This window comes from Polyodon spathula, chromosome 1, assembly GCF_017654505.1.
Source record: "Polyodon spathula isolate WHYD16114869_AA chromosome 1, ASM1765450v1, whole genome shotgun sequence".
Taxonomy (NCBI): Eukaryota; Metazoa; Chordata; class Actinopteri; order Acipenseriformes; family Polyodontidae; genus Polyodon; species Polyodon spathula.
This window is the reverse complement of record NC_054534.1, coordinates 44,451,434-44,476,528: the sequence shown is the minus strand read 5'-3', so window position 1 is coordinate 44,476,528 and position 25,095 is coordinate 44,451,434. Positions and strand designations below refer to the sequence as shown.

The window sequence follows — 25,095 nt, the reverse complement described above, 5'->3', positions numbered from 1 at the left end:
GTGGCTGCTATACTGTCTCATGGTGCAACACCATACTCTACTACTTTAGGGCGTGTTGTTTGAGTGAGTTGCTTCTATGCAGCTATCCAATCACATTAACCTGCAGTCATATGATGCAGGACGCGTTGTGTGTTTTTGGAGCGTGCATCTGTGCGTCTGGGGCCTGGGCGTGCATATAAGTATGCTTCTTCATGGTTTTACTGTCAAAGTGTCGTGATGGCTGGTGTTGAAGAGCCTGTCACTAAAAAGCAAAAGGCAGTGTGAACAGAGTGGAAAAAATACACCTAGATTCAGTCATATGACTGTGTTACATAGGCATTTTGTAAATTGTGTAAAAAAGAATGTGTCATCAGTCACAGTGGCGAGTTGGATATGAAGCATCACGATGGTGGGATACAACAGCAGTTACACTTACAGTAAATATGTGCTTATAAGAGTGTTCCATTGAGAACAAGTAGTAAATACAATAAATGGATAAGAACAATTTCAAATTAGAGCAATTAAAGAAATGGTGAATACGGTTATCTTTAAGAGTAAAATCAATAGTTATAATTGAACATAGTAGTATAATACAACAAAGTGTGGAGCAGTTAAGTGCAGGTACAAGGTGATGCAAGTATTGATACAATTGAGTGCCATTACTGTCATATAGTCCAGAATAGTCGAGGGTTGTGAGGTTTACATATGCTCTCTGAACAGGTGTGTCTTGAGGAGGTGCCGGAAGGTGGTCAAAGACTGAGCAACATGTACAAAACTGCCAAACTGCAAAACAGAATACCATGGTCTCAAACTTTTTCAGCAAGCCTAGTGAAACACTGGATACCCAAGCTGTTGCTACAGAGCTTTCCTGAGTGTATCACACAGTAATGCACCGACACTCCTATCAGTCTTGTGACTGAATTGAAGCTTGTGCAAGAAATCGAAGCAGTATTGATCTAGTGAGTTGCAAAATGCAACATGAGCTGCAAAGAGTCCTACAGTTATGTCATCGACAGAAAGGATGTTATGCACACGGCCAAGTCATCCAAGAAGTATGAGACCACTGGTGATGACAATTAGAGGCATATGATCTTGAGTACATTGTATGTGCATGTTCTATTTTCTACATTATTTTATATACACACTTATATTATAACACACACACCCCCCCCCCCTCCCAAACTGAAAGTGTCACTCTTGCTATCTTGTCACCCTCGGTCAAAGACACAGAAATTATTATTTCTATTTGAATATTATTTTTATTTGAACTGTGCTTTCTACCCACCACTGTTTAATCTACAGAGTCTTTTTTCCCTGTCAGCTGTCTGTAGACTCATTCCCTTCCATATTCTCTCATCCCCATCTTCAGAGAGCTTCGACCTCCTCAGTTATAGAAAAATGTCAACAGTCCATATTTTATTTTGCATGACTTTATATGTATTTTATGTGAAGTGAAATCTTTGTTGTGGTGTTTCAGAAAACATATAACTATTAATGTGTGTTTTGTGAAAAAAAGCATCCCTTTGTCACAACGAAATATTCACTTACAGTGCAAACAAGAATATATTCACATTGGCATGTTATGCAAGTTAAGAATGGTTGTTTTGCTGGAGTAATCTAGTGAATATGCTAATATCACAGTAAATGGTTGTGGTGACTACAACTTAGTATTTTGGGACTACAAAAGATTTAGAAGTGAGTAGTTTTTTGAGATTTACGATTACACCATATTTACAGTATAATCGTAAATCTCGAAAAACTACTCACTTCTAAATCTTTTGTAGTCATTTCTATTACTTTAGTATAAATACATGTTAATTTGGATTCATATTTTGTTTTTTTCTGACTTTATGTGAACGAAAAGACACATATTTGCCCGTTTTCCCATTGGAAATAGTGATATTTTGAAATATCACTGTCCTGGTCACAAAAGCAAAGTTTGTGGAGAATAATAGCCATTTTCAATACTTTTGAGGCATAAGCAATTAGGAAATAACACTTACTACCCAGGAACAAAAAATTAAAGAAATTTGTTACACAGTGTAATCGTAGGACATGGTCCCATGTCTGACTAGCGGCTCGCTTTGATTAAATGATGACTTTGAAAGTTGAATAAGGTGCCTTGATGAAGCTGGTCAGATTGGAGGAGTGGAGCCAGATAAGGAAACATGAATCTGGGAACAGGAATAAGTTGCAGGAATGGATGCCTGATGCAGGGAAGCTGGACGTTACTGTGATGGTAGATTCTGAGCAAAAAAGAAGCTGAGTGCGTTACTTCATGACCAGGTCCTTGAAGAGGGGAAGAGTTGAAATTGAAGAATGCCAGTTGATATTAGGTAGGCAAAAGGTTGAGGCAGGAGGGGAACTCCTGAGAATCCCTCTGAGTAAAAACGAACTGCAGGAATGGATAGAAAAGCTGGAGTGTGCGAGCTTCGCAGTGATAGCAAACAAGTTTAAAGTCTGTATAGAACTTGTGGTGTTATACTGTCATCTAAAGGCTATGATTGGAATTAAATCAAGGCTTGAGAAAGCAGGGTAGAATATATTTGGTTATTGCGATTAAAATCCTTTTCTATGTAGAACAACAATTGCGTATTCTTTTAGATTTGAATATATTCGATACATGTTTTAGAACTGTTAGTCATGTATATGAATACATTAACGCAGTATTTAGATGATACAATTCGCGAGTTGAACGAGCCCTCACAGGTTGTGAAAGCGCAGCAACAGGAAGCCAGAAGATTGCAGTACTGAGGCATGGAGCTCGCAGTGCCTGATTAAATTGCCTGGTCACCATGGCAACTTACCACTCCCCACAGTCACTCTGAGGGCGTTGCTGTGATAACCATGGTCTAAGAGGCACCGGTGGAAAAGTTGCAGTACAGCAGTGTCGTTGGAGCATGTTGTGACCTGCCAAAAGCATGAGCCACCATAGGCTAAAATGGAGAAGGAAATGGGCTGGACAGGTCTTTTAAACCGTTAAACGTAGCTGATGGAAATCCAGGGCAGGATCTTCTGAAGGAACGATAAATTGTACCTGCTCTGGGAGCTGGGGAGGGGCGCTTGATTGCAAGCAAGGAGTAAAGAATTATTCAGCTGACAGAGCTTTGTGGTGGATTTAAATAGAGGAGCTATGGCAAGGCAATCACTGACGATGGGAATGTCGATGTCATGTCGAAGAGCTTTGAAAGTTTTAGCAGAGGGACAGTTTTTCTGATAAGGATGCTGACAAGCTGAGTAATGAATTTGTGGTTTGGACTGTGCTGTTGCTGGGCTGGAGGCTGGAGGCTGGATGCTGGATGGAGCAGGAAAGAATAATGTTGGAGCTCCTGCAGCCGAATAGAGAAGCTGAATGATGAGAAGAATCACCAGAGCAGGAAGGAAAATAATTGATTATATCTTGGGAGCGTTGCAAAGAGAAGTGACCTGCAGTGAAAGGCAACAAAGTTTAGCTTAGCGGTGAAGCACAAAATGCCGGCGTCTGAGCGTTTGCTAAAAAAACAAAACACTAGACAGCAAAGGTGCAAGTGATCAGGGCTTAAATAGAAACTAGGTACTAACTGACAGGAAATTGGAAGCCCCCAGCTGCACGCCCCCCCCCCCCCCCCCCCCCGAACTACGCTTGCTAAATTTGGGGAGTCAGGTCCATGAAAAATCATTAGTTGGATGGGAAAATCTTTATTTGCATTAAATAATGATATTATGTGGAGATTGGAACTAAGTTTTAGGCTACCAATAATAAGTATAATAGAATTAATAGAGGAGCATATGCTGTCACTGTTGGGTAGATATTCTATGGAAGGTTCCCAACCCAGAATAAAGACAAAGAGGATCTCACTCTCTAAACTAGGAGGGCTATCCTTGCCTGTTCTTGAGAAATATTATTAGGCTGCAAGGCTATCGGTGCAATACTGCATTTTAAAAAATGTTAATGCAGGATGTACCCACCACATAAAACCATTTGGGAAAATTATCTGACTATTCACATCTCCTGGTCCACCAAAAAAACGTTTAAACGTTTAAAATAAACTGTATTTTGCATACACCAATTGTCTGGTATAATGTTTACATTTTTGTAGGATTATACAATAATTTAAAAATGGAGAACAAAGATATTTCATAAACAAAATAGAAAGTATGGCATCAATACACTGCAGGGAACACTTAGCCTTTGACACACACAGTCAATCACAATACAAGAGCAAAGGCACTCAGTTCTTTCAAGTCCTCAAAATGACCACAGTATAGCCTGTACACTAATAGCATACATCCAGTTGAAGACATATTATTGCTGCATGCCAAGCCAGATAGAATCTTGTCCAAAATGTTCAATATTCTAATATCTAATAACAAAATATTTAAAACAGAATAAAACATTATTAACATGTTTAAGAGGATTAGAGCAGGATGATTGGAAACATGTTAATACCATCAGAATGTCTACATGTAAACTAATTGGTTTTTAACATTAAAAAATCGCGGGGGTTTCTGCCTTAACATTCGATGTTTTAATCATTCAATATATGTAACATCATTAATGTTGGGGTGACGTGAAGGGCAGCCAGCTTTCTCACAACTTGCTTCTCAACAGCGAGATTCAACACTGATTCAGCTCCTCAATCACCATCTGCTGCCGCGCTGAAGAGCCCCATCTATCTAATGGGACCGGACTACAATTCTGCATTACCTGAATCTTAAAAGTGCACAAGAAATCTACTATTAAGTTACATGATATGTATTAGTCTAACATTAAACCTACATGTAATATGTTGGTGGTTTATGCGTTGCTCAAGTGAGATTCTAAATGCTTTTATTTTATAGAAACTGAAAGTTATTGTAGCCTACTGTATTTCAGTGCTTTTTCTTTTTAATTTATGAAAATAAACACTTTTATCAAATCATAATAAAAATTAGAAAAAAAACACCTAGAAGTAAACAAAAAATAAAAATCGAAAAATAACTTAATCAAAGCACTGAAAAAAAAAATGCCTGGAGCCTACCAAACTATATTTTGAATTATACCTATATAACCCATCTTATTAAGTTGTATGCATAAATTTTAAAAACGAAATAAAAAATAAATAAAAAAATCACAACAATTTGTATGCAATAAAATTAAGAACGGAAGGCTTTATATTATAGACTATAGTAAAACAGATGTGAGTGTCTTAACACCGATATGCTAGTAAATAAATTTCGCTTTGTATTATGCGCTGTCACAATTACTCTCTGCATATGGAGCGATTTTGCTAGGAATGAAGTGCCTGTTTGGAGCAAATGCTATTTTTCATCTAATCTGTTTGGATAGTGTTTGTCATTTTTGGAAGAGAAAAAACAAGACCAGCTGTTATACAAATATTTGCTTAGTTTATTTTAGAAATGTTGAACTGAATCAAGACATGTTATTATTATGTGCTAACATTCTTTCAAAATAAATAAATAAATAAATGAAATCCCCTCTACCAGTTGTCATGTCAAGTTCAGTACAACTCGAGTTGCTGTTTCGCTAGAGTGCACACGCAGATGCAGTAAAAGCAGAAGTTGCGAAGGGCCCCTTAAACGATGAAGTGCTGGGTAGAAATAAAATAGGCTACTGTACAAGATAAATAACAATGTAGATGGAGTGTAAAAAATGGCGTTTCAACAAACTCCGTCCACCCTAACAAAAAAGTGAATGGACAGCGTCTGCCAGCGTCTACCCTCCAGTCTAAAGGCTGGTTTATACTTCCAACTGTGACCCAATGTTTGGTCTCAGTCAGTGGTCTGCGACGGTCATCCGCACTGTTGAAAAGTCGTATGGCCTTTTCTTGCGTGTGTGGGACAGCAAAATCCTCATGGTGGGATGATGTTGAAAAAATTCAACATTTGTCATGGTCGCAAGCCAGTGAAGCGCGATAGAGCAAGTTTTTGAGGAACCCGGTAAAACAGGATTTTAAACTTGCCTCTAAACTGAATGAAATAAAATAGTAAATGACCCTTTGCTAAAATTAATATTGTTGCTTACATAGGCTACCATGCGCAGCAACCACTTGTATAATAAAAACAATAATAATGAATACAATGTATTTTTATTTGTATTGTTATTCTTTTGATATATTTCAGTCACTAATAAGTTAACATCGCTATTTATTTTCTGTATGCAATTACTTTCCCCATCAAATCAATAACATTGCCCTGATCAGAACAGCTGATCAGTTTTACCTGTTTGCTGCTCTTAAAAAAAAAAAGATTGTAACGATCTCGGTTCCCGCAGGCAGCAGCTTCACACAGGGCGAAGCAATCCACACACAGGACCTCTTGTACTAAAGCATAGCGGCGATACTACTGCACAAGAAGTCTGGCTCCTTTGCAAGGAGCATATATCGGACTTACGTGTTTGTATGTGATTACGTCACCTACCAGCCGTGCTGCTGCCTTCCCCCGTGCACACTACACTCTCCCCTCGTAGAACAGCGTATACAAACAGTCAAACATCTGCAGTGTGTAAGTTCAAAAGCTAAAAAATAATAAATAAATAGCATCTTCTGCAGTCAGGCAGTGGTGCGTTTACTTCTACAGGCAAATAATCACAGTTTCCAAAAGATTTCTGTTGTGCATTTACTGCAGCTGATACCCCTTATGGCAACTGAAAATCATAAATCTTTTTTTTTTTTTGGAAAACTATACCAACTAACACATTCCCAATGAGTCATCATTAAGAACAAATTATTTGTCAAAATAATATGAAGAAACAATGGAAATGGTTTGGAGTACGGTTGAGCAGAAGAAAATACCTTTGCAAGGCTATTCAACGAATCATTGAATTTGCTATGGCCAGAAGAAAGTAACCACGACAACGTGCTATTATTTGTGACTGACATGGCACCTTATATTTTCAAGGCAGCTGCTGTACCCAAAAATGGTGCAACTAACTTGTACGGTACATAGGGCCGGATTAAGGTTAATGGGGTCCCGGGGCTGTTATTGTTTTGGGGGCCCTGCTTTGCATATTAATTTGCTTCCCTTTACTGTTTTACTACTACCATGCTTGACTAACATTAATGTCAAATTGTTCAGTCTTAGCTGATTCGTGTTTTACCTGATTCGATGTTTGAATTAGCGCCAGTTTTGAAAATGAGCAGTGACCACAGCACTAGTTACTGGCAGTTTGAAATACAAAATGTGAAGTGCAAACTGCAGATTCATTTGTCATAAAACCAAGTTATCTGGAAATGTGTTGTCCTTATCTGTTACAAATATGTACATGTATAATAGGTTTGCAGCAAATATATATGCAGTCAAAAAATGTTTAGCAGATAATACAAGGATAGTACACAGCACTTTCTTATGGAATGTTGTTTTTTTTAATATTTGTGTAATGCTACAGCTTGTCTGATTAATTTATTTATTTTGGGGGGAAGGGGGGCTTCAAATGAGGCAGGCTGTGTTTTAAGACAACCTTAAAACTTCATGGAACCCCGGTTTATAGAGTATATATTTTGGGGGCCCTCAGAATCTGAGGCCCTGGGCTGTAGCCCCTAAAGCCTCTGTATTAATCCAGTCCTCCTGTCACATGTACATCACAACGTGGCTGAAGAAGTCTGCGCATGTTATCGAGATGTGGGCAGACTTGTCTCAAATACAAAAAAAGATATATTTTTTAAAGCACCTTGGTTCAGACATTCAAAAACCTGGCACAACAGATTCCACTTCCCTGCAGCCCATACTAACACGCTGAGGTACATTGTCTTGATATTGAAGAAACAGCTGCAATTACAATTTCCCAAGATCTGTTATCAAAACTGAAATAAAGGAGCATATCTGTTACAACTCAGCTCCTTTACCAGACTGGAATCAGTTGGAACTTGTTTAACGACGCTCTTGAAATCATCCAAGAATTGCAAGTAAATCTCAAACAAACTTGTGGAAATTCAGCTGCAAAGTCATTTTATTAAGTGACTTCCCATTTTTATACTGCATGAACATCCAGGCCATACTCATGAATGTCTTGTCAATGAGTGCTTTTCTAAAAATGGCGTACAGAATGCATGATTGTGAGTGTTACGTGATTCCAGTTTATTCCGAATTTTACTGAAAAATTACGGGATTTTTTTTTTTTTTTTAATTGGACGGCAGTTTTTACTGATTTATACCAGATTTTTGTCTATTATTCAATATTTTCAATATTTACAATCAAAGTCTGATTATTGCGGCAATTGCTGGAGGTAGTAACTACTAGCTTGATCAAAAACTAAATTGTTTCACACAAAATATAATATTTTTTGTGGATGAGCAATGGGGAGAAAACATAAATCAGTTTATGAATATTCAAAAGAAAACAAATGTTTTGAAGTATACAAAAAGCAAAAATAGCAGAAGTGGGTTAGATGAGGCAAAGGATGCATAGCGCTACAAATACTGCTGTATTGAGGTACATGTTCGTGCTGACAATAAAAGAACATACTGAAAAATAAGCGACACATTAAACTAAAACAAGAGACAAGCAATACATTTATGCTGCTTTTACATGCACTCTAATAAAAAGAGCTAAAAATGACTATTTATTGCAGAGGTATGTATTGCTAAAACATTGTCTAATACCAACAATCTTAATTGTAAATATTTGACAGAAAAGGGTGGTGCTTTAGTTGCTAAACTTACAGAATGCAGTGATGGAAATGTCCAGTGTGATTTTTGATGCGTCGCCCGATGGCTTGCACCGATCAGTTCTGTAAAATGTATTTTCTTTTTATGATTTCAAAGCAAATAAACCTGGCTTGTTTTGTACTGATGTTCATGCCTTCTGCAGCTACTATTTCCATCAGCACAGTGAATGTCCAAACGTTCACAAAGTACCAGCTAACTTCAACTTGCACAGATTCTGCTTCATCATACATACCAGGGACATTAAACTTAATCAGAAACCAGAACTGTCACGCATCATATTCCACATTTAAAGAATGTATTCTAAGATTTTTTCACCCCGATTTTCGATTTTATGTTTCAATTAAAAACTATTTATTACCGATTTCAGCGCTATTTTAATATATGTAAAATAAACCCAGATTTATTATTTTGTTTTAAGATAAAAACCAAAAATGTCAAACACTAATGATCCTGCATCCCATTTACCCAGCTGGTTAAGGTGCAGGATTTAATCCTATTTGGTGCTGTCACTGACAAATGGATATAGAGTTTCCTGCATCCCATATCAACTCCACTGTGTATAATATCCCTGTGGCAAAGTGACTTGCAGTGCACAGGTGTAGTTTGTTCAGTACTCAGGAGTAACACACACAAAACAGTGAAAATTCAATAAAATAGCTTCATTTGGCTGGGTTGCGTGTCAACAACACTTAAATAACAAGCATGGGCTCTACACAGCCATATGTATCGCACAGTGCAAAATAAGAGTTTCAATCCCAAAATAATACGACACTTTATAACAACACCAAACACAGACACTTTTCCAGACAGAAGGTCACTTCTCCAGAAAGTGAGTGCTCGTGTGCAGGTGGGGTGAAAGACAACAGTTCGTGAAACAGGGGTGCTGTGTAGTCTGGGTTTTGGTGCTGGCTAGTAGCGACAGCTCCTGGTTTGTGTTAGCCATCTAACAGTGACAAAAGACAGTTAGCACAATCAAACAAACAAAACAAAAAAACACTCACGATAATTACTTCCATTTCCTAAAAGGGTCCTCTCAGTAACCACAACGAAGGAACAGATTACATCGACATACATGTTATACTCTTAGTCTCTCCCCCTTTCATAGCTAGTCCAATCACGTCTCCACTAATCCATAACTGACACATCATGTTCAGCTTTACGGCGATCACTTCGGACATTGTGACTCCACCCCCTTCCTTGATGACCCTGGAATGAACTGCCAGACCATCCAGTACGAGGGACACTGTTCCTGTTATATAGCACCTTCACAGGTCGGGAGGGAGATTGTTGACTAGAATTCTTTCACTTTCTGTCACAATCCCTTATACCAGGTAATAGATAAAGATCTATACAAATATGTAGTACTTTGACTCCTGGGAGATCCTACCTACTGTGTGTGATTGCCAGCTGCGGGATCCTAATCAGCAGGTAGGTGTTCCAGCGGGATGACAGCTATGAAAAGGTTCAAATTGTGCACCTTAGGGCTGCTGCAAGGCCATAACAAACACCAGGATTAGGATCATCCACGCTATCAAAACAAACAGCTGAAACCTTCTGATGAATGTGTGCCTTAACCAGGATTGGAGCTTTAAAAAGAAGAAGCCGAAAATGCCGATGACCAGGTGTGTAACCGGAGTCGGGTTTAATTGTTGAAGAAGAAACCGAAACTGAGGATGACTGTGTGTTTAACCAGGGTTGGGGTTTGTTTACCAAACAGGGTTTAAATCCCAACAAAGCAAGGTGTATGAGTGGGACCTCCTGTGTAGGTGAGTAGCGCAGGCCGTCTTCATGGTTCTTTCTATTTGTTAGTTTTTGTACAATGTTTTATTTTGCTTGTTTGTACATTTTAATGTTTGTTCTCCTTGCGCTGCCATTGCTGGTAGTGTCATGTGAGCTGTTTGCTTGAAATAAAACCTGTATGCCTGCAGGTGTGTCAGCTCCAACCTCCGTCTCAATCACCTGCATATCAAGCAGTGCTTTTCTCTACTATTATAGGAATCAATAGAGAATATGTATCGCAGTTCCATGGACTGACACAGTTGCATTTTAGATGACAAAGGGTATTTTTTTGCTCATACTCATAACTTTTTCTAGTATAATTTAAAAGTCTTTTGACATACACTAATGGTAATGTCCATAATGTAACAGTGTGCCATTTGTTTAATAATGTGCCTTTTATTAATTTGCAGCTTTGCTAAAAAAACAGTTAGTTCACTTTATTATGATGCAGTCCAATTACATTGCCTTACTATGATCATTAAAATGCCTATAGAAAATGTCACTGAGTAGTAGCATTGAGTGATGTTTAAGCTGGGGACAATAATTAGTTGGAAAAGTTCCTTTTATGTTGCATCAGCATTGTTTATTTCTTTCCTCATCTGAGATGAAATTTTCAATCTGAAAACGTAAGAGTTATACAGTTGTAGATAAAATGATCAGCATAATGTGTCCATAAACTGAAACTCTATGGAAGCTAGAGACCTCATATTCAAATGCACTGCTCACTTTAATTTGGTTATAATGGTCTGACATATGGAGTAGTCTGGAGTTAAATCTAGCATGGTGGGTGAATTGTTGTTGAAGCCCAAAGATGCCTAAAGAATTTCTGCTCAAAGCTTGAGGCAAAGCCATTTATTATGTGGGGAAATGAAACTTACAGATGTGTTTAGGCTGTAAAGCAGCACTGAACTCAATCAACAGAGATCATTGCAGTGAAGTCACTCTTAAGAAGTCACACGGTGTGGAAGCGATTAGAACTCTTCCTTTGCACCTATTCTTCCTGGTTGAGGACAGCTACTTCCCAGTAAGAGCAGCCAAAAAACAACAATAATTACTTGGGTCAAAAGAAAGTGGAAGAATGTGCATGAACTGTGTAGCTGTATGTTTAAAAAGTGGTTTGGTGTGGATAAAAGCTACTGTATACAGTAAATGAAGTTGCATTGCAGTCCAACACAGGGGTAAAACCAAAGGAGGACAACAGGCCTGACATTTCTCAAACTGCATTTTGATAGTCCAGTCAATGCCAACAAATTCAACCAGCCACTATTGCTCTTACTAAAATGAAGCCGTGCCTAATAAATAAAACAAAACAAAACAACAGTCAAAGTATGAGTATTGTGGTTATTTAGATTTACCGGAGCATTATACTTCTAAAAAGTGCATAACGATTGTTTCACTGATTAGTATTCAATTATACGTTGAAAATAGCAAAGTTTGTGAGCAGCACAGAGCGCTGTCCACAGACAGAATTGCCAGTTTCACCCACCCTAATATCAGAGTGGAAATCCACTCAATCGAAATCAAGCATGCGTACAGGTGGAAAGTATGTACAGGATTTTATGTTATGTTTTTATGCTGTTCATGGCTTCTATAAAGATTTGAGCTGCTAAACAAAAATGAAATATTAATGCATAGCGTTTTAGAGATAACTTATAATTCCGTAAAAAAAAAATCAATTCAAGATCATTATTTTCTTTTACTTTCCTTTTTATTTTTGCATTTCTGAGTCGTCCTCCATACCCCTGACCCCCGGTTGAAAACCTCTGCCCTAGTGAATCAAATCTTTAGAGTTTTTATTATTTGCTTTATGTCCTAGTCCCAATTTCTGTATTTCTGTTAGATATTAACAATCCTGAGGATAAACGGTGCCGGAAACTTTCTAAGGCTGTGTTCACACTGGTCCGTTTCAAACGGACTTGGTCTGGTTTTGTTTAGTTTGAAACAATGTGTCCATGTGCGTGCTGTTCACACTTATCTGCGAGCAAAGAGAACATGTTAATTTGGACATGAACTAAAGTTCTTTTTTTTTTTGGTCCTTTTCCATTTTTCTTCAGCACTGAGTCTGTATTCACAGTGCAGTTTTCAAGTGACCTCGATTCATTTACATGGTGTGTGAACTGGATGTTTACATTATCCTGCAAGGCATATTGACAGCTGGCAGCTATTGATGTATTGCTCCAGTTTTTAATATAGTATGTTTTAGATTCAGATATGATATGATATGATGATATATATATATATATATATATATATATATATATATATATATATATATATATATATATATATATATATATATTGCTGTGGAAGAAAGCACTGAGGGAGCACTTCACTATTTTAATTATTACATGTATTGAATGCCTACAGTAGGAGAATAATGCAGTTTATGCAATTCTGCACGGTTCTCCTACTGTCGGCATTAAACAAAGTAATTTAAGAAACGACAATAGATTTTACAATTTTTTTTCTCCAGTTATCTCCAGTTCAGCTTGGATTTTGGTGTCTGACCAAATTTCTGTCAGAGCTTCAGTTTCTCCCACTGTCCAGATTTCGACAGTGACAAACTGGGAGGTTTTTTATTTCAATTCACAGACGCCATAGAAACTCTAAAGCTGTTAAAATAACAATATATAATAACACAATAACAGTTAAAAAATTAAAAATTGGGTAAAAGTATTGCAGATCACAACTCAATGTGTTCTTTATAATGTCATCTAGTCAACACCTGATACATGTTCAAAAAGCCATATTTAAAAAAATAGATCAGCTATTACCATTTAAACATAAGGTATACCCATAATAACAATGATTAAACAAATAATCCACATAATTGGTTATTTTTTTTATTTTTATTATTGTTGAATGGCACTATCACAACCTAATACATTACTCTGCTATTAACTTGTGGAGCACACTGATGTAGTTTTGTATTTAAATAAAAAAATTAAATAGCAAAATCGAGACAATTAACAATTTTACTGTTTCCGACTAGGACAACAAATTAAGGCTGAAACGGACAATCGCAGTTTTCACAGAATGTCTGGTAACCCTAATGTAGTTTGCAAAGGCATTTTTGCCAGACTTGTTTTCTCAGAATATGAACTTTAAACTATGAGCGAAGTGTTTACTTCCGAGTCAGGTTACCCTTGTATAGCTCGTTTCCTATGTGTCCTATGAGTCCGGCAGCTGTTCACATTGACATTTAGCAAGCAAACCAAACTGCGCGTTTGACAAACGGATCAAGACCCTCTTTAGTTGGATTCGGGACAGTTCATTTCCCAAGCAGACTTTGTTGTTCACAGTTTACACCAAACATATCGAACCGTACGAGTGTAGCCCAAACCCTCTAAACGGACCCAGTGTGAATACATCCTAAAAGTGGATGGGCCAAAGTCCAGGGGGAGGGGATGGGGGTGTTTGCAACACTTTTCAGGAATAAATGAAGTATTATTTTGAGAATGCATTTTTATTTCAAACTTGTGGGTAAAATTGTAAAACACAAGGGTAGATTTTACTTCTAGTAACATTCTTTAAAGAGGTAAAAGAGGTAAATGTAAAGCAGCTGATGCATTCCTACATTTGTTACGGTATATACAGCATTCATTAAACTGATACATGAAAATTGTATCTCAAACACATGCAAATCAACCGTGGACTGCAATTAGCTGCATTAAACAAATTGGGTTATGTCACACATCATTTAATATTGTTTATTTTAAAATAAGTAGTGCAATTCATTGATCAAAAAAGGTTAAAAAACCAGATAAGAAAAAGGGCTATTATATATAATTAGAAAAATGAAAACTGATGTGTACCAAAAGGTGCAAAATTAAAAAGGAAAAGGTAATGTAGGTACACACACACACACACACATCATGTGTGTGTGTGTGTGTGTGTGTGTGTGTGTGTGTGTGTGTGTATATATATATAATATATATAAATATATAGATTATATATATATATATTTATATATATATATATATTGTCCTAACAGTGTGATGTTTCACAAAAAATCCGACCCCCCCTTGGGTGGGAAACGCACATTTTGTAAAAACTGTATTATATATATATAATATAATATATATATATATATAATATGATATATATAATGATATAATATATATATATAGTCTGAAAAAATATAATGGTTTTATCGCCCAAAGAATACTTTTTATATAGCTTACCAAAATAGGTTCTTATGAAAAAAAGTGCAAGGATTAATTAGGTTCAGATTTCATACAAAACTGCAAGCACTTATTGGCCTGAATAAACAGATTACTGCAGGCTTGTTTCTTCAAGGCTAAAACAAACATGGTCATGCAAACCCTTACATGCTACTGATTTCATTATTAGGCAGGTGGGGAAGTTAAGTGAGTTATAACATTAACAACACATTTGTCAGTATTTCTAAAGAATAACCATCTGTTTCTCTTCTACGTTGCTACGTTGCCTTACACAGTCTTTGTTATTTTACATATACAAGCACATACTGTACAGACTTTTCTGTGAAAGATAATGAGTACATCACGCATACACATACTAAGTACCCATACAAGGGATTTTATATACTTTGAACACTGTGAATCGGTATGATTAACACCCTATTTGTAATACTCTTGTGTACAACAGATAACTATCAGATACTGTACACTGTACAAAATATGCTATTAAGTAGTAATCAAACACAGGATTTATTTTAGATGCTCTTTAGTACAGCTGGCTGGTCAAAAATCTCCCGACAAGTAATCTGTACACCATATGTTCTGCATATGGAAATACATACTTTTAATTTTTGACAACTGATAAAAGAGCAACAAAAAAGTTACTGTAAATTCTCCTTGCCGTGAAGAAAATAGCCTTGAAAAAACACTTCATCATTACTTTGCCCTCTGTTTATAAAATGCCTTTAGAAATCTCTAGTACGACAGTATTAGAAAGATTACAAATACAACTGCAAATAGCATGCAACATAGTCAATGTATCACACAGTGGCAATTATAACTCAGATAAATCAAAATTGCATGAAAATATCAGAAGATAATGAATAATCCCTTAATCTCTTTGAATAAATTAATAATTCAAGTTGCAACTAGATTTTTAATGGTAGAGTCTGAAAAGCTTTTCATGGTAGAGTCTGCCTGACACACTGCTGAGAAACCTCCAAAACCATCACATTTATTTCAACAGAAAACTTGCCCATACCTTTAGAAGTCGAACTGATGGGAGAAAAGCTGCATGGCACAGCTTCCGAATGGTCCAGTTCAGAGGCCGGGGAGCATCCAGCTGATTCATTACCCCTTTTTTAAATCCCACTTTGTGAACCTGGATAGCCAAAAGTGTTAGGCTGGTCTCTTTTTGTCCACTGAATTCCCCATGACCATAGTAACCAACAACAGCTCCCTCTCTTTGGTACTAGAGAACTGGCACTTCCCACTACTTCAATGGTGGCAAAGTACAGTTGCTTCTAGCATCTGATCAACCTCAAGAAATCTGCCTCCTCTCTTTTGGTGCAGCTGTGCTCATGCATACCAAACAAGCAGGCAGACTAGAAGCAATCAGGCTGCTGCTGCTCAGTGGAGGGCTGCACTATCTTCAAGACAAAAAGGGATGGCCTCTCTCTTTCTCTCTCTCTCTCTCTGCAGAACATACCTGCGACTAGGAGAAAAAAAGGGTATCTCCTCATCTAATAGAACATGCAGGTCAGGCTCTGAGGTGGGTGTGCTTTCTACGACTGAAAGCATGCATGCAGGAGCCAGAGGGGATTTTCCCCTTCTACTGTATTTGACAAAGCTATTTTAAGGAGGCTGAGAACATGAAAGAAAAACAGTGTATCATTTCATTGTTCAAAGCTTAATGCAGGAGATGTGTTTAGCAAATGGTAGTTTTCCCTAAGGGGTTGTACAGCTGGATGACATCTAAAGAGCGAAGGAGACATTCATTTTTACAAAAAAGTGATTATCAAATCCCACCATCTGTCCAGTTGAACCCTATTGGCATTTTTATATCGTGTACTTATAGAGGTTCCTTCAAATAGGCATCACTGATACAATTTTAATTAATGTTGCTTTCCAAAATTAAAGCCAGTTACCTGGGCATGTTTATATTATGGCATGTATGGTATTAATTTCTGAACTGGTTCAAAGCATTTTTGAATAACTGATTTTTATCTTCACAAGGTAATCTAAAATGTTTTGTGCAGTTGTGAAATGTTCTATGAAATCAAGAACAAAAAGTTGACATATTCTATGTCTTTATGTTTTAATGCATCTAATCATCTGATTTATGCTGCAGAGCTGTTTCATTTATTATTCATTCAGCCTACAGTATGTTCTTGTTTCCTCTCCTTGACAAATTTAAACAATATTGGAGTAGGACATGTTTTTAACAAATATTTTCAGCTGTCAAGTTATCATTTCAATACTATGGTAAAAGGTAGAAATTAGTATTGCAAATTAGACACTTCGGGCCATATTTTCAAACTGTTTCCTCTATTCTTACATTTTTTGAAAAATTAAGAGGTGTTTTACATCTTACATCTTAAAAAAAAAAAAAAAAAAAAACAGGAATTAATAAAATAGGTGTTAATCTTTGAAAATTTCGAAACTTTTATACCGGGAAGTTCAGCTTTAGTTTTACATAAAACAGTCGATTAATAACCATATACCCTTTTAATATAAACTGGTATATATAAATTAGTAATATCAGATAATTTAATACAGTTTATCGTTGTCTTTAGAGTTCGAATTTATATATATATATATATATATATATATATATATATATATATATATATATATATATAATATATAAAGGTATATTATATAAATATAAATTTCCATGGCAACCTGTGTTTATTTTAATTCTCCTACACACTATTTCAAAAAAGATTCTAAAGTAATCACATGGTTAAATTTCAAGTACAATTATTACCATCTATTTTGTCAGTGAAATAAAGATTAATTATTGTATATACATGACTTGAAGTTTTAAGATATTGTGAAAATGTAATATTTCACACATTTGACATTGATTTGTTCAGAGGAAGAGAAAGGGTATAATATTGTTTAAAAACATATTGGCATGAACATTTTTACAAATAATACTAATTGCAAATGTATAATGTTTAATGTTTAAACCTAAATTAAACAACTGCATTCAGATAATTGCTTTCCTTAGATCAAGCTCTGCATCTGATTAGCAACGCAGCATAATTTTGAACCTTGCGATTTGCCCGATCAAGCTGCCGTTTGATTTGAATGAATGCAGAACATATTCCAAAGTAAGATTTAGGAAAAAACTAAATTCTCAGAAACACTGAATATGAAATCTCTCAAACTGTGTAGTATAAAGCAAGTTCACTATTTTCATGACTATGTTAAAACATGCTGTAGCTGATAAGACAAAGGGTCAGAATTCTTTCACAAAAGGTTAAAAACCACTCAAGCCCCACTGTCAATATGCTCAGATTTTGATTGACCTTGTTCATAAACCTACATACCCACAGCTACCCACAAGTCAGATTTTCTCCACTATGTACGGCTGGATCTAGAAGATGGGATTTTAGTTCAAATTATAATAAAATGATAAATACCTATTTATCTATTCATTACAAAAATAGTTCTATAAAAATAGTTATTGTTTAAGCTTGAAGCTACAAAAGTCAGGAAATGCCTACCACCATTTTGTCTCAGCAGACAAACAATCACTGACATCTGCCAACTGCTTCAGGCTGACCTGGAAGGAGAGATGCGGAGGGCACACTGTTTGTCTATAGCACTAAGGGTACCCGCTGCACTAAGATTGTGTGCCACTGGCTCGTTCCAATGTACTGTGGGTTACTAGTTTACTGCAGACATAAGCCAGTCGACTGTGCAGTGCAAGGTGTACCTGCAGCTTTAGTAAAGCGGGGAGGAGAATTTCCATTGCCCTGTCTCTCACAAGCTGCAACAAAATACAAAGCAGGGTTTTCTTGGGAGGTATGGGTGTCCTGGAAGCCATCGATTGCACACATGTACAGCTACACTCACCAAACAAGATAGGCACCTCTACATAAATCACAAGGGAACATATTCTGTCAACATGTAAGAATTGTGTAATGCCAACAACTACATTACAAATGTGTATGCAAACTATCCTGGCTCCCTCAGGACTCTTATCCTCACTAATTCGCAGGTGGCAGCTGCGTTTCAGCGAGATGACAGTCTGAGAGGCTGGTTGATAGGGGACAATGGGTATCCACTGAAGCAGTGGCTACTGACACTGTTGCTCAACCCCATGACCCCTGCCAAACATAAGTATTATTGTACCTTTAAATGTGCTCATACTGCAATTGAGATAACATTTGTAATCCTCAAAATGTGATTCCAATGTTTGGATATCTCTGGGGGAACACTACAGTACACTCCTCGGAAAGTTATCAATACCATCCTGGCTGGTTGTGTTTTACATAGCTCTCCGTAATGGATGTTGAACTTACAGAGGAAAGATTACAGGGTTTGAGGGAAGCAGATGCTGAACTTGAAACCCCAGTGGTGGAGGTTGCAGATGCTGCAAGTGCCAGGTAGGTCAGACAAAGCCTTATAGATTTTTTTTTTTTTTTTTTATTTCATAAGTATTCATTCTCCACCTCCAGGCTGCTAAAAAAAAAAAATTGTAGCCTTGCTTGAGGGGCTTAGTCATCCTCCTCACTTGGGCTGCTGGACATTTTTTATTTTGTTGCACTTTTGTCTCCTTTATTCTTTTTTGTTTGGTTTCAAAATGCCATCCGCTCGCTATTCCAGACACACAGGTGCACTTAAAGGGAAAGTTGAATCCTTATTGGTTGTAACTTTACTCCCCCCACTGTGCTTTGATTGGCTACATGCATGAATTGCTATTTGATATGCATTAACCCTGACTTCTAAATCACATTTTCGTGCAACCTTACACCGCTTCAAAGTGATGTTGAGTTTCTTTTTTTTTTGCAACTGAGATTCCTATACTGCATTCTGGGTTGCCCCCCAGACTCAAACCCCCCAGGCCCACCTCTCAGCTACTCAGAGAGGGAAAGCCAACATACCCTCTTCCCCACCTCTTCGTGTCACTGCAATATGTCACTCTATGAGGCTGCTGCCCCCCTTCCTGCAGTACCACGTTTACGCCAAACAGTCAGCACAGACCTCCCCTGTTACAAGTACATTAAGCTGTTTTAAGCCTAAATTCATCTTCCTCTGTCCAGGAAAATATTTCCTGGGTATACTCTGATACTGGTTGTTAATACTGAGTACCCTGGCACTGTGTTCCTTGCATAATTAAATAACCCCATTACCGTGTGATGAGATACGGCTAACCTTTTCTTTATAATGTTGTACTTAAATTCATACCCTGGTCTTTAATTTAATTGATTTATTTTATATATATATATATATATATATATATATATATATATATATATATATATATATATATATATATATATATATATATATATATATATTTATAGTTTTTTTTAAGTAAATTATTTTAAATAATCTTCTACCTCCTCTGTCATAATCTCGACTGCTCTTTAGGACCCTGCCTCAGATTATACGAGTGACTTGGTGTAGCCTGTGAGCTCCCTCTCTCCTTGCTGGTTGCCGCCCCTCTGGGTGGACTGAACAGTCCCTACCTGCAGCTGCTCCAGTTGACTCACTACTTTGCTTGCTTAACTTCTTTTTATTCCTCTCTTTGGATCTATTGCTCCCAGTTGAAAGGTTAACAACTCATTTAAGAGGTCACTCCCTTTTTTTCTGTGATCAGTTTCTCTTCCTCTGATTTAGAGGTAGAATACTAAAGCTTCTCATTTATCTCCTGACTAACATATTTGCAGGCTTCTGCCAGCCTGTGTTTCCTCACTCTCTCTCTCTCAGGGCGATCTCCATGAAAGCCCCCACATGTAATGATTCCTCACTGTCACTCATTGCAATTTCTATTTGATTACCCTGTCCAAAACTCTGGAATAATCTTTCCAAGAGATTAGTAGCCGATTCTGCTATCTCTTTGCTTCGCTTAATAAGATCATCTATTGTAAGCCTTTTTACTGCCATAATTTTGACTATCTGCAGTAGCCTGTTCAATATCTTCTTTTATATTTTTGCTAGACCTTATTTTACCGGAAGGTTTGTGCACGAGTTAAGGTCACCGCATCTGCTGGTGTAGCATAACCTTGGTTTTCTGGGTTTAAATGTCCATACCCAATTTACCTTACAAAATTGCATATGGGATTAAAATGTTTAAGTGATTTTATTATTTGTTTTAAAATGTTAAACAATTTTAATAAAAAATATTGGTCGATTTTTATTTAATAGTGATTTTCTTGATTAGTCTATATGGATCATTAATTAGCTTGGCCCATGTTGTGGACACCAACTGTTAGAATTGCACATACTCTTTTTATTTATTTATATGCTCTGAGCACACTCTTAAACCCAGAAGAGATGTTTAAGGAGGACAGAGATGTTCTAAACCACTGTACGTGGTTTTGTTCATGCACTGGGCATGCTATCTGTCCAGACAACTTTTTAATAAGCAATAAAATCACACAGACTCATTTAATTTGAAGTTTTAATGAATCTGAGCAGTAGTAGTGCCCTTTCAGTTTATTATATGCTTTAAAAATTTGATTGGTTGGTTGTGCAGTACACCGTAAATCCCAAGTAATAAGCAATCTGGGTGATCCACTACTTTTACAGGTTTAACAGCATTAGGACTTCAATACAGTAATATTAATATAGTTATTATATATGTAGCTTTCAGGCTATAAAATGCAAAAAGCTAATGCGCCCACCACTAAATCCTACAACATACAATATGTCACTCTCTTAAGACTAAAACATAATTTCTATACCTTATAGCAATGCATCCAATATAAATGAGATATAAATTAAAATATATGCTTACCTTCCAGTATATGAAGGTGTAGTGTAGGAGATATAAAAAATAAGAAATGTCTTCGAAAGGCAGAGACTTGTGATTTCAACTCAAATAGCAATCAGTTTTTCAGAGACCCTCAGAGCATGGAGCACGTCAGCTTGCAAGATCAAGATCAATGGTATCGAATGAGATCTTGCTCTGGGCTTATATAGGATTTTCCCTTCATTGAATACATCAGGAGTCCCAATTAAATCTGATCATCAATCTGCCTTGACAGTTCTTATCTTTGAGTTAATGATATATTCTAGAAGGATCCAGTCAACTCTTTTTAAAACTAACTGGAGTTACATAAAAACCTTCAAAATTAATTGGATATAACTCATTGGAACATGATCACATAGTTTTCTTTTTCAACCCCTTCTTTCGCTAAAAAGTCAGGTGAAGCAAAGTCCCAGGATCCTTGATATAATACAATACAATAGAATATGATACAATTGTATATGTGTATTAAAAGAGATGCTGTTTTATATATAACTTTTTGTGTGATTATATTAACTTGGGTCTACAACATATTTCCTCTGAGCAGCATATTTCACTTTTTGAGATTAGCTTACTTTCATATACAGGTGTGTTTTTGTGTGTGTGTGTGTGTGTGTGTGTGTGTGTGTGTGTGTGTGTGTGTGTGTGTGTGTGTTAACAGTTTATTGAACAAAGACTGTAGGGGTTTATCATAAGCCCTTGTGTGAAAGTGCTAGGCATACAGTGGTCAGTCTAGTTATTTCCATTTAAATTTATTTATAATTAACATGTTAAATATAACAGCCTTATTTAACTGTGCCATTCTTGGACTAAACCTGACCACTGGTTCAAAAATTTGCCTGCAAAAGCAGATTTGTTTACTTGCCAATATTTGTGTTTTAAATAATATGAAACTCCACTGTAAGCAATTTTCCAAATTCATGCATTAAGTCATTTTATAGCTCTCAAACATCATTTCAAGCAAAGCTGTTACTTGCCTGATAAGAACTGATGAAAAATGATTATTTTAATATAAACTCCTACCTTCTGTTATCCGAAAGGTATTTTGTTTGTTAATATTAATGAGATAGCTCATTATAGAGAGGATCTTGGCTTTTAAATCACTGACCATCAGAAAAAATCCTTGCTTCAGCCAAAACAAATAAGTCATCTCCAACACTGCTTTTACTACAGACAGGTAAGGATGAGGTTACAAATCGGTTCACTGTATATATAAGTTACAGTTTATACTTTAAATGATAACATGTAGTTCTAATTCAGATACTTCAATGTAGCAATCTCTTATATCTTATCTTATCTATCTTATATTAGGTTTCTTATTTATTTAAATAATTTTGTTTTTTATTATTATAATCAAACCTAGTTTGATTGCTTCTAGCATATTAACTCAGTTCTATATAGTTTGCAATTCTGCTCTCGCTGGATCAGAATGTTTTAAGGTTCTGAGTCTAATTAAAAAAGATGTTTTTGCCTGATAAGGGTGGTTTGGAACTTTCAGCAGGTCAGCCTGACCTTGAGAGACAACAATTATTTGCTATTTTATCACCATGTGTCATAACACATGATCATAACTCCTTGTGGCAAAGTGCCTGCCCCTGTATGTATTTTCTGTTATATGTTGTGTGTTAATGTTGGTGTATAGTCATTGGTACACAGGATGTAAAAGGGTCTGTGTAACAAGTGTTTAAAATGTATATTTGTATTTTGTTGAGAGGATTGCACAGCAGTTCACATGCAAGTAAAACATAATAATATGTGAGCACGGGGAATTGCACTTTATTAATTCACGTGCAGTTGTACCGCGACTCCAATTGAATGATTGATTAGCAATCGAGTCTCGGTACAGCTGCATAAAAGCTACATGTTTTCACCCACTCTTTGGTGTTCGGTGAGTGGAGAATGGGATTAGAGACGGAGGTAATAAATAATAAAATAATAACGTAAAGTTAAAATATCTGCTCACCGTGTTTTGTGTAGTGTTAGTCCGTTTTAATTGTCTCTTTTATTTTGGCGAATGTGCCATGTCCTGTGTTTTTGTGTTTGTTACAACCGTTTATTTTCTGGCTGTCTGTTCATTTATTAAATGGTGAGCGAAACCATTCGCTCAGCTCCATCAAACTCCACCTCTCTCTGTCATTTATTTCCTGTTTCTGGTCTGACGTCACCCACTGCAGCCGTCTTTGTGACACTGATTAACACTAGAACTTCCGGAGCTGCCTTTTTTCTCCACTGATTTGTCTGTGCTTTTTTTACTTTTATATATATATCAAACATATCAAACCATCAGTAGACCCAGGACTGCACAGCAAGTTACTGAATAATAGTGTTTCAAACCAGCTATTGCAAGACTGGAGATGGAAATTATCATTGAATAGCCAACAGAGTTAAACTCAGGCACAAAATAAAAGGGTAAACAGAAAACAGTATATAAAACAATCAAACAAAGTGTCATAAGCTCCCACTGCATGTCAAAAGTCATCTCTGAGCTGCTTAAACCACTTTGTTTTATAGCCCAGCATTTGCAATCTGGCTGCAAAAACTGTGTCACAGACAATATCCTGAAGTAAAATAAACAACAACATCAAAATGTCTGATTTACAAATACATTGTGGGAAAATACAAGGAAATCAGAATTAAAGGTAAGCACCATGTTTAGTATATTAAAATAAACATGCTGTTTTTACTACATTTAACGCAGAACAGTTTCGTAGCGTGCAATGCTGCAGTAGTTTTATATGCATTTTAATATACCGTTAAAAAGACAGCTGTGTTAGTTCTAGGTACTGTATGTATGTTCTAGCCTGTTTCCAGCAGTTGGCTCGGTAACTGGCCTGTTTGATGTGCTGCTACAGTGCTTCCTGTGTTGGTGGTATGTTCTCCAGGCTTCTTGACTTCTGTGTGAATAGCTGCTTCCTGGCATCATTGCCCTCTCTGATGTCACTCGAGCAGTCATAGAGTAACACCAGAAACCACTCCAGTACTGACATCGATTTACTGATGTCAGTTTGCATCAGTAGGAGGTATTCAAGTGCCTCGGTAGCCTCTGGGAAACCTTTCCATGTGTCCCAGGCAGTTTTCTTACCTCTCCTGCTGAACACAGAGACAGTGTCACATCCTGTGAATGTATGGAAGACAGGGAGAGTGACACAAATCCCAGGATCCATCGCAGCAGCCAGTTCATGGACAGGTACATACCGTAAATTTGATCCAGTACCAAGTGCCACCTACAGCTCGTCAGGCTTGATCTGGTTGAACGAGGCAATCACCAACACCACAACATCGGTATCTTCTGTGCGTACATATGCTTTCCTGCACACTTTCTGTACAGCATCTAACACATGTAGGAGGAGGTGGGTGTCTGCTTCCTCGTGGGAGCAGGGGGTCAGGTTTGGGACGCCGGCGTCAGCCAGGGAGCACAAGTCATCCCTTTCATCAGTTGCATAGATGGCTTTGTCTCCTTCAGTTGGAAGGCTTGTCACTTGTTGGGACAGGAAGCTGAACAGTTCAGTTTTGTAGTCATCAACAGGTAGAAAGTCTTTCCAGTTTTTGGAGATTACTGTAGTGGGGACAACTCACCGTCGAACACCAGCAATGCCATCCAAGAATTTTCCATTGACAACAAGGGTGTTTGTTGATTGGGTTTCCTCTGACTAAAGGCAGCAAAGGAGGACTGCCTTTGTACCAAGCCGAAGTTTGCCTGCCAGTGACAGTGTTAGTAGGGCTGCCTGGTTTTCATGGGTGAAGAATTGATCCAGATCTCCA

General features: G+C 37.0%; 1 protein-coding gene across 10 annotated transcripts in view; it reads right to left on the bottom strand.

Annotated features, from left to right (window-relative positions):
- The window catches only part of trpm3 (transient receptor potential cation channel, subfamily M, member 3), a 341,244-nt gene that overhangs the window by 207,119 nt on the left and 109,030 nt on the right, over positions 1-25,095 (bottom strand). For 5 of the 10 annotated variants that reach the window (XM_041256355.1, XM_041256365.1, XM_041256396.1 and 2 more), the window contains exon 1: positions 15,607-15,932. The exons of 4 other annotated variants lie outside the window; for them this stretch is intronic. In XM_041256355.1, the coding sequence (XP_041112289.1) occupies positions 15,607-15,696 (90 nt within the window). In that variant the 5' untranslated portion in view covers positions 15,697-15,932. Of the gene's footprint in view, positions 1-15,606; positions 15,933-25,095 lie in introns of those variants that run through there. One more of the 10 variants, XM_041256388.1, reaches the window with a different exon arrangement.